General features: G+C 41.7%; 1 protein-coding gene across 3 annotated transcripts in view; it reads right to left on the minus strand.

The window, feature by feature from the left end:
- Nucleotides 1-7,465, minus strand: part of LOC146809885 (myosin-3) — an 85,240-nt gene extending 77,775 nt beyond the window's left edge. For 2 of the 3 annotated variants that reach the window (XR_014966503.1, XR_014966502.1), the window contains exons 1-5: nt 7,382-7,463; nt 6,958-7,010; nt 4,990-5,201; nt 3,674-3,817; nt 3,432-3,588 (exon numbers count right to left, since the gene is read on the minus strand). Coding sequence is in view for 1 of the 3 variants with exons in the window: in XM_085616732.1 (XP_085472858.1) it covers nt 3,432-3,588; nt 3,674-3,817; nt 4,990-5,193 (505 nt within the window). In the remaining 2 variants the exon portion in view is untranslated. Of the gene's footprint in view, nt 1-3,431; nt 3,589-3,673; nt 3,818-4,989; nt 5,202-6,957; nt 7,011-7,381 lie in introns of all 3 variants that reach the window. The other variant, XM_085616732.1, reaches the window with a different exon arrangement.
- Nucleotides 7,466-12,680: the final 5,215 nt, after the last annotated feature.

The raw sequence follows: 12,680 nt of genomic DNA on the forward strand, positions 1-12,680 counted from the left end.
AGCTATGGCATGCATGAACGGTCAAGACCAGGCAGTTGGGTTTTAATGGGTTGTGATATGGGGAATGGAGAGGTATGTAGAATTTAAAAGTTTAAAGATAGCGATATGGTCGAGAAGTAATTGAGAAAAAGAGAAGGAAAGAAAGAACTGGCAGTCGTACACACAGAAGTGGTTTGACAGCCCAAGTCAGAAATATTAACAATACTGTGCAGAGTGTAGCGGCTTAATAGGCTGGTGCTTCCACCTCAGGGATCTTTATTTGACTCTCTGTCACCTGTTCTAATCCCAGTGCATGTCCTCTCAGGCGTTCAGCCTTCTGATGTTGAAGAAAATAAGTGTAATTGAGGTAGCTATCAATACACATACGGTATTTGTCGATAGTACCAAGAAACCACTTGAAGCATTACGTTATGTTTGGGAGTTAGTGAATAGTAAACAAAATGATTGTCTTACTACAGATCTTGCGGGCACCCAAAGTCATAGAAGAAAGTATGATGACTACTAGCATGAGGAAACTGGTCAGAATGGTGCAAGAAGAACAGCAGAGAACAAGGTCACAGAGAGGGAATTAGATGAATAACAGTGTAAAGTGGAGCAGAAAACAAGCATTAAAGCTTAGACTGCTTGACGACATGAGGGACTAAAACACTTACAATATAGTTGAAGCACACACGTCAGACTGAAAAGAAGAAGAAATGTTAGACTGTAGAGAAGAAGGGAGTAACAGGAAAGCTAGGAATGAGGAGTTGAGATTTAAAAAAAGTGCTTACATTTTGAGGGAGGGTTTCCATGCAATGATGCAAAGACAAAGAGGAGAACATATGGAGACTATAAAGAAAGCAGATCAGATTGAAAGTAATACGTCTTGCAATAGCAAAAGTTTCAGAATCTGCAAATGGTAGTAGTAGAAAATTATTACATAAGAGAGAATTTGAATGGAAGGTGGTAAGAAATGAATTAAGACAGTAAGCAGGGAGAGAAAAGAGAATAAGAAAACAGTGTGATTAGGGTACAAAGTAGATGAAATCTCAACAAGAAGTAGGGAAAATAGGATCACAATGTCTAGAGAAGCAGGTTCAAGCATGTGAAGGTGGTGATAGTGTAAGGGCAGAAGAGAAATAAGATTAGGGAATGAAAACATTGGATGGGTAAAGTGAGTTGAAGAATCTAAGGATCAGCAGAGCTAAGCGAAGAAAGATGGGAAGTCTGAAAGATTCTGCCTAATGATAAGCCATAAGTATGAAAGGAGGTAAGTTGGGACTCTTATGAAATCAGGAACAGGCATACATTGAAAGGTGAAATTAATAATAGTCAGGAGCAAGCTTTAATCTCTAAGAAGAAATTAGGGTATTCAACATGAAAAGGAAATAGAGGGGTAATGGTTAAGAACATCAGAAAATGTAAAAGAAACCCAGAAGGCAGGAAATAATGCCTAAAGAATGTGGGCAGGCGCATAGAAAATAGATGGGACACTGTTTGAATGACACAACTGATGGGCAGGTAGATTAGTGTAACTGGGAACCCAAATGGCTGACACGGCGCCACTATTGACACTCCCAATTGCCTGCATATGATGTTTGAGCTGGGTTATGCAGAACACATAGCACAAGGAAGAGAGTGCATCACGCAATCTTGTCTGAATGAAGTTATCCATGATTCTGTAATACACAGGAACTGTACTTCTGTCAAGTTAAAGACCAATAGTGAAATGAGATTTAATATAGACAGAACAATTGGACCATAAAGCTAGATGGAGAAACGCATATATCAATGAGGGGTATACAAACTTGCTAGTGAAGGGGAGTCAGAGGCCGAGCAGCATTTATAGTGGGTATATGCAGTGCTATAAGAAAGAAAGAAGTGAGACATACTGCTAGATATCGCTAAAGATGTTATTTGAACAAAGACACTGAAGGGTAGCAAGAAAGAGACCGGAAGGAGGTGGTCAGAGCAGGGTTATATGACCCAGCCTAAACAGGCCTGAGCAGCAGTTTCTGTTCTCTCTGGCACCATTCTGCAACAGTACCCTAATAAATGTTGTTTCTCTAAGTATATAAAAAAGATGAAGTATACTTGTGCAGTGATTGTGATGTTGCCAGAATAGAGGCATGCTTAGATAATAAAAACCGGGCTACCACTGCTTGAAGAAGAGGCAGAGCTCCCCAAAGAAGATTAGAAGTTGCAGGAAATGCTCTTCGTTAGGTGACATTGACAACCAAGCCATGAGAAGGAAGCTGGACATGAAAACAGCTGCCAAGGAAACTCTTGGAGAAATATGGGCTTGGAAATTGCATTTGTCTACATTGTAAAGAGTCTATGGTGTCGAATCGTTGAAATAACGGAAAAGTGCATGTGAAGATTTACATCTCCGTCTCGATGTACTTGTATGAATTATTCATTTCCACACGTTTGTTTGGAAAGTTGTGCCAGGCTCAGGCTTCCAGGTTTACTACTATGAATGTAAGGTGACATCTACTATGGGCTCCTAGTCCCCCTGTGCAGATTTCTATGTAGCATCGATTTTGGGAGAGGTGAAATTGACTCCACTGTACAAATGCATAGTTGTTTTTTTTTCCATTTGTCTCCATGGTAAAATCACTTCCCCTGCAGCCCCACCAATTGTGAAGGTGATCTGTTCCTCTTGCCATCCTGGAAATGGGGTTACAGCTTCTCTTGGCTGGGGCAACTTTAACACTATTTCTAAAGTTGGAAGGGGGACAGTCATTAGTTTGTGAATACCCACAAACAAAAATGATTTTGGGCTTTGGCAACTTCTAAGGCAAACTACACTTTATAATGCCAACTTCCCAACCTTGTATCTATTCCGGTGGATTCCTCTACACTCATGCTTGAAATAGCTGCAGTAGTAAAACCATTTACACCTGTCAAGAAACTTTTTGTGGAATTCCTAACAGGCATATATGAAGGCACTTGCTGCCCTAGACTTACGTTAACAGACGGAAATTGCTTGGTATACCCCAGCTAGGCAGCTTCGCTCTTCTGAAGACAAGCTGGCAATGGTTCCAAAATTCAAAAAAATCAGATCCGGAGGCAGATCCTTCAATGTGGCAGCTGCCAAGCTTTGGAACTCGCTCCCAGCGGAAATTAGACATATTTCTGAATTTCTACCCTTTAGGAAAAGAATCAAAACCTGGCTTTTCCCCAAGACTTCTGTCCACTAATCTTGTCCCCTGTTGCTTCTGGCCTTTGCCCACCCCATTAGTTTCAGTCAGCGCCAGGATGCCTGCCATGGTGACAGCGCGCTTAACAAATGATTAAAATAAATAAATAAATAATAATAAAAATGTCTTTGTGAGTTGGGCCCTATGTATTTTAGCTGACACCAGTAACTTCTGTAAATGCCATCCCAACATGTCCTTCTTTTACTCGAAACCATGAGTCATTTAAAAATGTTATCAAAGAACACTTGCCAGTTAACATGAACTGATAGCCATTGTCCGAGATGGAGAAGATGTGTGGTGGGGCCTCCTGGCGCTTCTTGCCTCGGTAAGCGTTCACCACCTCTGGGTTGTACACCGGCAGCCACTTGTAGGGGTTCACCGTGACGCAGAAGAGACCTGAGTATGTCTGATGCAGTGAAATAACAGAATATCATCACTATCTTACATAGGGTGGGTACAACTAATTCTCGCTTTAACTGAGTTGCTCTTACATAGATCATCCAGGCTGCATAACGATCTTTGAGGTTATACAGTACGGCTGGTTCATGGAGGTGGGTCAACATAGCCATGTCTTCAATTTTATCAAACTTAGGCGGGTTCATTGGAAACACATCAACAGGTTTCACTGTTACAGTCTGAAATGAAGAGAAGAGATGATTGATGTTTCAGTGCACATTGTTTATTACACCATAATGTAAGTAAAGTAGCAAGTTAGGTATTATTTGGTGCTGAGATACTAACGTTCTAAAGCACACTTTTGAGCTTGTGATGTATTTTACTTAAGTAACAAGACTGCAGAAAGATTACAGCAATTGAGGTGTGCAACTCAGTAAATTAATTGTTAGAGCCCTAGCAGAGCCAGGAGACTGGCTTGGTCCAACAATCAAAACACATGCTGAATCATCGAAGATGTATCGTAAGAATCATACAACAGATGACGTGTAAAGATATCATAACATTGGGTGCACCCGAGGCTTGCTACAATGTGGAGATTGTGGGGGGCATTCTATTGAGTAAATGGTCCGAGTGTACGCATATAAAATCTTTGGATAGTCCGCTGTGTATGTCTAAAGCAACAAGGAGGGAGACAACTACAGAAGTGTACTTGTACTGCAATGCCAATTGAGCATGTTATTTTAGCGATTCCAATAAAAGGTATTACAGCCTGGAGGCATTAACCGTGTACTAAACACTACCAAGGTACCTAGCCTTTCTTTCTTAAGCAAGATGAAAAGCCAAAGTTGCTCCTAATTTTGGATTTCGATATCTCCTCGTCACCAGGGCAACCATGCTTCCATGAGACAGGTCCTTCTGGAATGAAACTTGGTAATCCAGATCCTTGCTGCCTGGTAGTAGCAGACAAACTAAACACTCCACATCCACAAATGCACTACTCACATGTTCACTCACTCTGTGATGGGATATGGTATAAATGTCTCTCCATTGATTCCAAACTCACTATTACTGTTAGAGCACATTGGAAGTTAGGGTTCATGCCAAGCAAGTTGTCACTGATAGACAATGCCATGTATGAGTAACGTAATCCTGGCTGCCGGTATAGGGTCCTTCTATATGTAACAGCTACACAGAGAAATTTTAAAAAGTGCATCAATGCTAGAGCTAGAATACACATTCTTAGCCCTCATGTTCTAAGTAGGTTGTGACATGCAAAAAAACCCTTGTACTGTGTTATAAGGTACTATTTGAATAGCACCTCATACCCATGACAAGGACCCCAAGGGTTTCGGTGCTCACACTGAAGGCTGCACACGGCCTTCGTCAATTCCCCAGAACGTCCCCTGCTTACCCTCTTGTCTTCGGTTTCCACAGTTGTCTTCCCTCCATCCGTGCCCTTGATTTTTCCCTTAATGTATTCCTCCTTTGCATCAGTCACGTAGCAGTATGTTTTTGCATCGAAGGGCTGGTTCTGGGCTTCGATTCTATCCTTCTCAGACTTGCGGAGGAAGGAAGCCGCCACCCCGTAGTTAGCCATCTCGGCATCACTGCTCATGGCTGCAGCTGCGAGCAATCAAATATCGACATATCATTCCAGAGTACTAGTGCATGAGGGAGGCATATTTACAACATACACCAATGTTCACTGGAACCACTAGAAATGAATCAGGTGCCAGTTATACACTAAATTGTACAAAGGGCTATCCTCTTAAAACCAAGCAAGGAAGGAAGAGCAATCAATATACATCGACCGTCCCTTAGAGATTGGTGATTTAATACATGTTGCGCAATCAATAGTTCTACTCGTGACTTCATTCTGAGGTGCAATATCTAAATAGGAGGCTGCACTGAGTAGGGTGTTATAGCATATATAAATAAATGCATTGTATACTATTTAATGTACATTTTTTATCTTGCCATAGTCACCACTTTCCAACGACCTAACAATTTACCATCTCACGTAAGTAACCACCCAAACCAACATTGACCAGTTGACATGTAGTTTGTTGCTAAGGGCAATGTTTCTTGTACTAACGCTCTGTTGCTCCAGTAATAGTAATATAAAAGGCTGCATCTTCATGGAGCAACCTCTCACTAGCAGTTAAATAATTTAGATATTACACTGTCTAGTGGTGTCTACACGCACGTACCTACACATGTATAAGTATATTTAGAATATTATGGGATGAAAAGTGTTTCATTTTAATAGTGGGAAAGGGAATATATTAGGTCACGTATTACACCTGTCATCAATGAGTGGCAATGTGAACACTCTGTGTCAAATGCAGATGAAGATATTACTGGTCACTGAACCAATCAATCATTAAAGCCTATCCAAGTGTTTGCCTTCCTAAGTCAACCAAACGTGGCCTTCAATATCCCTTTGCTTATTCAAGGCCAACTGGTCCTGTTACCGGGCTATATCATTACACACGTAGTTTATAATAAGGCTGCAGACTTTTACTTCGAGAAGGATTTATTACACAACTATCTAACTCTGTTGTTCGTGAACAATAATCAAACCGTTAATCATACAAGCACATCAAATGCTGTAGTTACACACGGTGGACGATGGGAGGAGCTGTAGCTGCAGATACAATGACGCGCGCGTTTCAGCAGCTGCGCATGTGCAGAAATCACCGAGCTCAGCTCTTGCAAAGGCTGCACTCTAGACTAGGCACCGCTGCCACCGCACCACGGAAGGCACAAGATGGCGCTGCGTATCACACATAATTCTATTGCGTTCTGTAGGCTGTCCGCTTCATAACAGCTCCACACCCGGAAATACGGGCACTCTGAACTCAGCTCACTCCTGGAGTCTATTATCTGCAGCAGAACTTTCAAGCACAGCAGCAATACATCATTTATACAATATTCACGGTATCCAGCGCCTCCTCTCCAGTTGCATAATTTACATCAGATAGAGGATTGTACAGAAGGGAAGACATGAGGAGTGTGAATCAGCTGCGAATACCGTGGTACGGGGCTCCTTGCACCTGCCCCTCCCCCCCCCCCGCCCCCCCTCCGCCGAGAAGCTCATTCTGTAGTATCAATGTTGGCATCTGGTAGGTTATCGGACCCCACAAGTGTTCAAACATGCTATGCCAACCACGCCACTTCTTATATGCCCCCACCGTTAAGCAGATTTTACACACACCGAGGGTTAAGTACAAAGGAAAATTTAAATATGCCGTTTTATGAATAGCTGTAGAGGCAGCGTATAGTCAGTAAGGCACACAAGCAATATGTTTAAACTGCATCCTGCGCTACAACGTATAACATGACAAAACTGCAATGAAATGGGATCATAGATGCTCACCTTATTGTGAAATTGTGAGTACAAGAAAGTAGGGAGATAGTTGAAGTTTTGACCTGTAAAAACGTTTTGAAGAAACTGCTTTTAATGCAAGCTTTGCTAATCTACAAAAGAGACAGCAGTCGCCTTACATCGTTTTCATGATGTTATTCAATGCACAGAAAAATACATGCTTTTACTAAAATTCAAAGTACATATGAAAGAATTTCATAATAAAATAGGCAGTACATATAACGAATATATAATATATTCGTAAAAAACATTTTGCACTTAAAATTGGCTAAACAATATTTTTGACTTTGGGGGTCTGTATTAGTTATCAATGACTGCATCTCGAGTAAGTGATGTACAAGTAACAAGCACGTCAAAGCACTCAGCATAGATGGATTGATATAGCACGACAAAAAGAAGCAGAGACAAAACTTACCCCAAACTTCCAAGTCAGCACCAGCTACCAGCCTTTGTTTCCTTATATAAAGCCTTTGCTGCCTCCTTGGGCACACCCACTCTCTGTATTTGGGAGGATGGAGACTGACACTTAAGAATGATCATCATTTCATTGCAACCTTTTTTGTCATATAAAATATAAATATAGAAATGACCGTATCATTTGCCTGCCAAGGTAAGCAACTGTGGCGTGCACTCCTCTTATCCTTAGTGAGCAGACAAGTCAGAGGGCTTAAACTTAGCTTTAACATACAACGCTCTTGCAGATTGTAATATGTCCAACTGGCCCATTCAGGGTCTGCCAAATGTACAGTATATCTGGCAGCAAACGGGGCCAGTCATTTACAAAGGCACATTTTTACCTCATGATATGCTGTGTTATCCTTTATGTTACCTCTTGCTGTTAAGTACAGTGGGGCAGATTTATGTTCCCTGGCGCATCCCTGCAAATCAGCATGGATGCGCCAGGGAAGATGCGTCAAGCAAGTTTGCCTTTGCGCCACCGCCGATGCGCCGCATTTACAATGCGGTGCATCGTGGCGCAAGGACAAGCAGATGCGTGACGTATCTGCCGGCGTAAGGTTGGCGCAGTGCTGAAGTTGCGTCGCAAGCGCGACGCAACTCCAGCACTGTTCCAACCTACCCTATCCCTAACATGGTGCGTCAAGCCTTACGCCTGCTTCAAGCAGGCGCCGGGTTTTGACGCATCAGCGTTGGGAAAGTGACCCAGTGAAATCTTATAGATTTCACTGAGTCACTTTTCAGGGGCGTTCCTGCGACGGAACGCCCCCCCCCCTGTGTCGCAACGCCCACATGAAACCTGACACAGGTTTCACGTGGCGCAGGGCTTTACACCGTGACGCATCTCCATAGATGCGTCACGATGTAAATCGGGCGCAACGTGGCGCAGGGTTTACGCCACCGCTGCGTCACAAAAGTGACGCAACGGCAGCGTAAAAGGGGCGCAAGTCCCACATAAATCTGCCCCAGTGTTTCCCCAGGACCCCTCTTACTCGTTATGTCTTGAGGTGTGTAGTAATGACCACTGTTGCTCTGTATTATGTTTTCTTTTGTCACTTCTTCTTGGATACCACTCAGATTTGTTCTCTCACGTAGGGGGGGGGGGGGGGGGCTCAGTTTAGAAAACATATTACAAATGCAACTATAAAATTAGTCCTAAAGACTGGAGATTTATTTATGTTGTTTACACTTTGCAAGCATTTTACCTGAAAAGCTGTGCCAGGTGCATGTTTCCACGTATACTATTGAGAATGTCATAAGGGATATTTCCTGGGATCCAATTTACTCGATGCAAAATACTGCATACTGAAGAAATAAAACCAAATGAAACGTGCAAATCCATATTTTTTTCTTTTTTCTCTACAGGCAAAACATTTCCCCCTATGAAGCCTCTTCCCATTACATCACTATCAAGTTTGGAATTGATCTGTCTCTTCTGATTTTGGAATGGAAGTTGCTGCAGCCCTTTGTTGGAGTAAAACTGACCATTTCCACAGAGTCGACTGGATCGGAGTGTGTGAATGCTCAAAAATATACAAGTTTGTGGGCGGTCACAAATTTCCAAGGCTGGACACGCTTTGTTCCATCCACTTCCAATTCCTTGCATTAAACATACCACTACTGCACATTTGTCTCCACTTGTGATGGAGAAGCGCACAATATTCAAACCACCTATATCTTCCAGTATTCCTTTTGTGAATTCCTGCAAGCGTAAATGAAAGCATTTTCAGTCATAAACAGATGTTTTCATCGGAAAATGACTTCATGAATTGCCCCATGGTATACTGACATGTTTTAGGTTGGCCATTCTTGTAATACATTGCCTGCTTTTAATTTATACTTTTGTCTAGACCTCCACTAAGTAATGTCTCCTCGTCTGCTCATATATTGCCTGACCACACATTGTGTTATGTCTCCTTGTATTCCCTTGTGAGTTGCCTCACCTTGTGTTATGTCACCTCATTATGTCTTATGTTACTTTGATATTTTGTCTTTTCTTGTGATATTTGCTTTCTTTTGCTGTTTATTGGTTGCATTATGTTGTCTTGCCTGACATCATTTTATGTAATACTAAGACTGGTTGCACTGTTGTGTGCTAGACTTCAATGTTGTGTTTTACTTTTGCGTTGTCATGCTGTATGTTGCTTTAAGTTATGCTGTCACGTTTCATGTTTTGTTGTCTTTACCTATATTATTTTGGTTTCTTTTTGCCTTTATGTTGTCTCTTTTTGTCTTGAATTAGCTTGTCATAGGTTGTACAGTGGTTTGCATTTTGTCTATGCATAGGAACACAAATATGCTTCACCAGAGCTTGTTTGTTAGTGATACCAAATTCACAGAAATTAACTGAGAAATAATATTATAGCAGGGAAAGCAGACCCTGTCCTACTTCTACTCGTCTGTTGTTTTCTCAGTGGGCATCCTCCGAGGGAATGAAACTGAGTACAGCTGCAGAGGACCATGAACTGTTGAATTAATATAGACGAGGCTCTCGGAGGCAGCTGGTAAAACAACGCCTGGTTTTGAAGCATCATTTCCAGCCAATGACTAGACGTTAACGAGAATAAAAATGCACTGGAATAGATACTGACTTTAACAGATTTTCAAGGATCTCTGAATTGTGACTGCGGATCAAGGGATCACTAAAAGGACTTTCCATGTAAGTATATGCAAGGCCAGGCAAAAACAGCAGTGACAATGTAATAAGTGTGAATAATGTGAAACATCCAGTAGTGTTATTTTATCAAAAACACAAGGGTAGTGGAATTGTCATTGCACGTATTTGGGAGCGAATTATATCATAGGAAGTGACCTCACAAATGTTTTGAACACGACTCGAATGTAATGTTTTATACATACATTTATTATAAGCTCAGTGTTCAGGCTGGGGCATATATAGATCCATAGTACCCCCTTCAACACCAGCTGTTAAAATAGCAAAAATAAATACAGTTTCTTTTAAACAATGATTGTATTATGTAATAAACAGAAGGATAGGAGTCTCAGCAACCAGTTGTTTTTAAAATGTAAATAAAAAGTATGAAAAAATAGAGAGAAAACATGTAGATGACGGACAGAAAAGAAAGTAAAAGTTAGGGATGGAAAGAGACAGGGGAGATCATTGACGGTGTAGTGAATAAGAAGTTGATTACTGGCAAATAAAGCAACCAGGTGGGAGGGTGCAAAAAGAGCAGAACAGAAAGGGTTTTCAGGGTGAGGAATTAGTGAGAATAGCAAGATAAAGGTAGGTTTATTCCCGCTCAAATTGCAACAAACTCAACAAAAGGACCCCTTATTTTGAACCAAATTTAGGTTTGCCCTCGATGAAAAATAAGTGCACTTACAATACAACTTACATTTTATAAACAAAACCTTTTATTTTATTTGAAAATAATGCTTTCCTACTGAAATATTTGGAATTATTCTCATAACAATACAACTCTAGTGCCGTCAGGCAATTGAGTTTGCCGTGTACACTATATTAGGGATCATACCAACTCGTACTTTAAGAGTAATTCTACATAGATAACAAAAAAGCTTATATAAATCGGAAACACTTCTCCAGTCAGCATTAATTCAGGAGCCAAAAATATTTCAATAAATAAGAAAAACTATTCTCTTCAAACTATAATGGAAAGTACAGAACTCCAATCACTCTAACCCAGCTCTCAAAGCCATCTACCATTTCCAAACCGAAGCGAGAACAGCTTTAACGACTAAGGGACTAATTACGAGTTTGGCGGTCCATTGGACTGCCCTGTTACGCACCGGCGGCCTGACTGCCCTATTACGACTACGGTGGTCAGATCGCCATAGGACCGCCACAACTGCCGGGGATCCAGGATCCCTGGTGGGGCGTGGCAGTCTGGGGCCTCAATATGCTTGGCGGTGCCGCAGCATGTTACGAGTTTCCTTACCGCCAGAGGTCTCAAGGCAGTGCTCATGCCATGAAAATGCTGGCGGTGAGGAAACTAACGTGGCCCTACAGGGCCCCCTGTTGTCTCTGGGCCTGGTGATACATACAGGGGGACACATGGTGTGCCCTGCTGTGTGCATGCACCCCCTTTCTTGCATGACATGGACTACACAGTCTATGCCGTGCAGGAATGGGCTTTGGCGCTCCCACTGCAGTGCCTTTCAAATAGGCACTGCCGTGTGACCACCAAAGGACTCGCCCCCCCGACTATGAAAACACTCGTAATATGGCAGGTGGCCAGAAGTCAAGTTTGGTGGTGTGGGAACGTGGCACTGGCATGGCGGGCCACTCCCACACCGCCAAACTCATAATCGTAATGTTGTAGGTCAAGCAGTATTGTGGTTGGTCCCCAATGCATTCAAAACATGTACTACTAGTCCATCCCAATTAGATCCCTGTACATACTCAAGACATATGGCCTAGCTCACAACTCACAAACATACTACTGAAACAGGACAAATGAAGGTTGCAGACTAGAGAAACAATGAAATGAAATACCCTTCTCATTGGTATTATGAGTAAAACTAGACGGAGTTTTAAAAGAAATGAACAATGGAATTATACAGCAAATACCTCCGACTAACACATGTAGCCAAAGCATTCACTGAAGACACATTTCTCAGTCTCATTCATTTTCAATATACATATGCACTTGTTCTACGTGTGTTTTTTTTCCACTGGCCTTTTCTTCAGAATAGCACTATTCAAAAGTATTATTGTATGCCGCGGTACATAAGTGATGCCCAGCAAAAATAACTTGTTAGAATACCACATTTTCAGGCAGTGGTACTAACCATAGAAGCAGCAGTGAACTTTAGAAGCCTAGGTGAAAGTAGAGTGAGATCATTTTAGATACACTGTATTTTTTAATCCTATAATATCCTTTTCCCACCAGTGATGGAAGGCGGCTGAGTGTAACACTCTGACACTCAAAAAAGAGCTGGCTTTTGAGCTGTGAGGGAATGGCAGGAATGTCAACAAGAGGGTCATGATTTAGAATAGCAGTGTATAAAAATGAATTTATATCAGTGCATGGCCTTTGTGAAAGGAAACCACTGTGGTCCAAATCTATCATATTATGGTGTACAGTGCCTGATATGGAAGAAGTATATTGAGTGATACTCTCCTGGAGAAGGCCGGCTAAAAATACAGCTGAGCCATTTTAAAACGCACAGCGCATATATACATTTAAAAGGAACAGGGGAAATTTGGTTGTCTTTGAATACCTTAAGACATATATCCTCATATTTACTGAAATTACTTTATCATTTCACGTAGCATA

This window comes from Triturus cristatus, chromosome 7 (genome assembly GCF_964204655.1).
Source record: "Triturus cristatus chromosome 7, aTriCri1.1, whole genome shotgun sequence".
In the NCBI taxonomy this organism is placed as follows: Eukaryota; Metazoa; Chordata; class Amphibia; order Caudata; family Salamandridae; genus Triturus; species Triturus cristatus.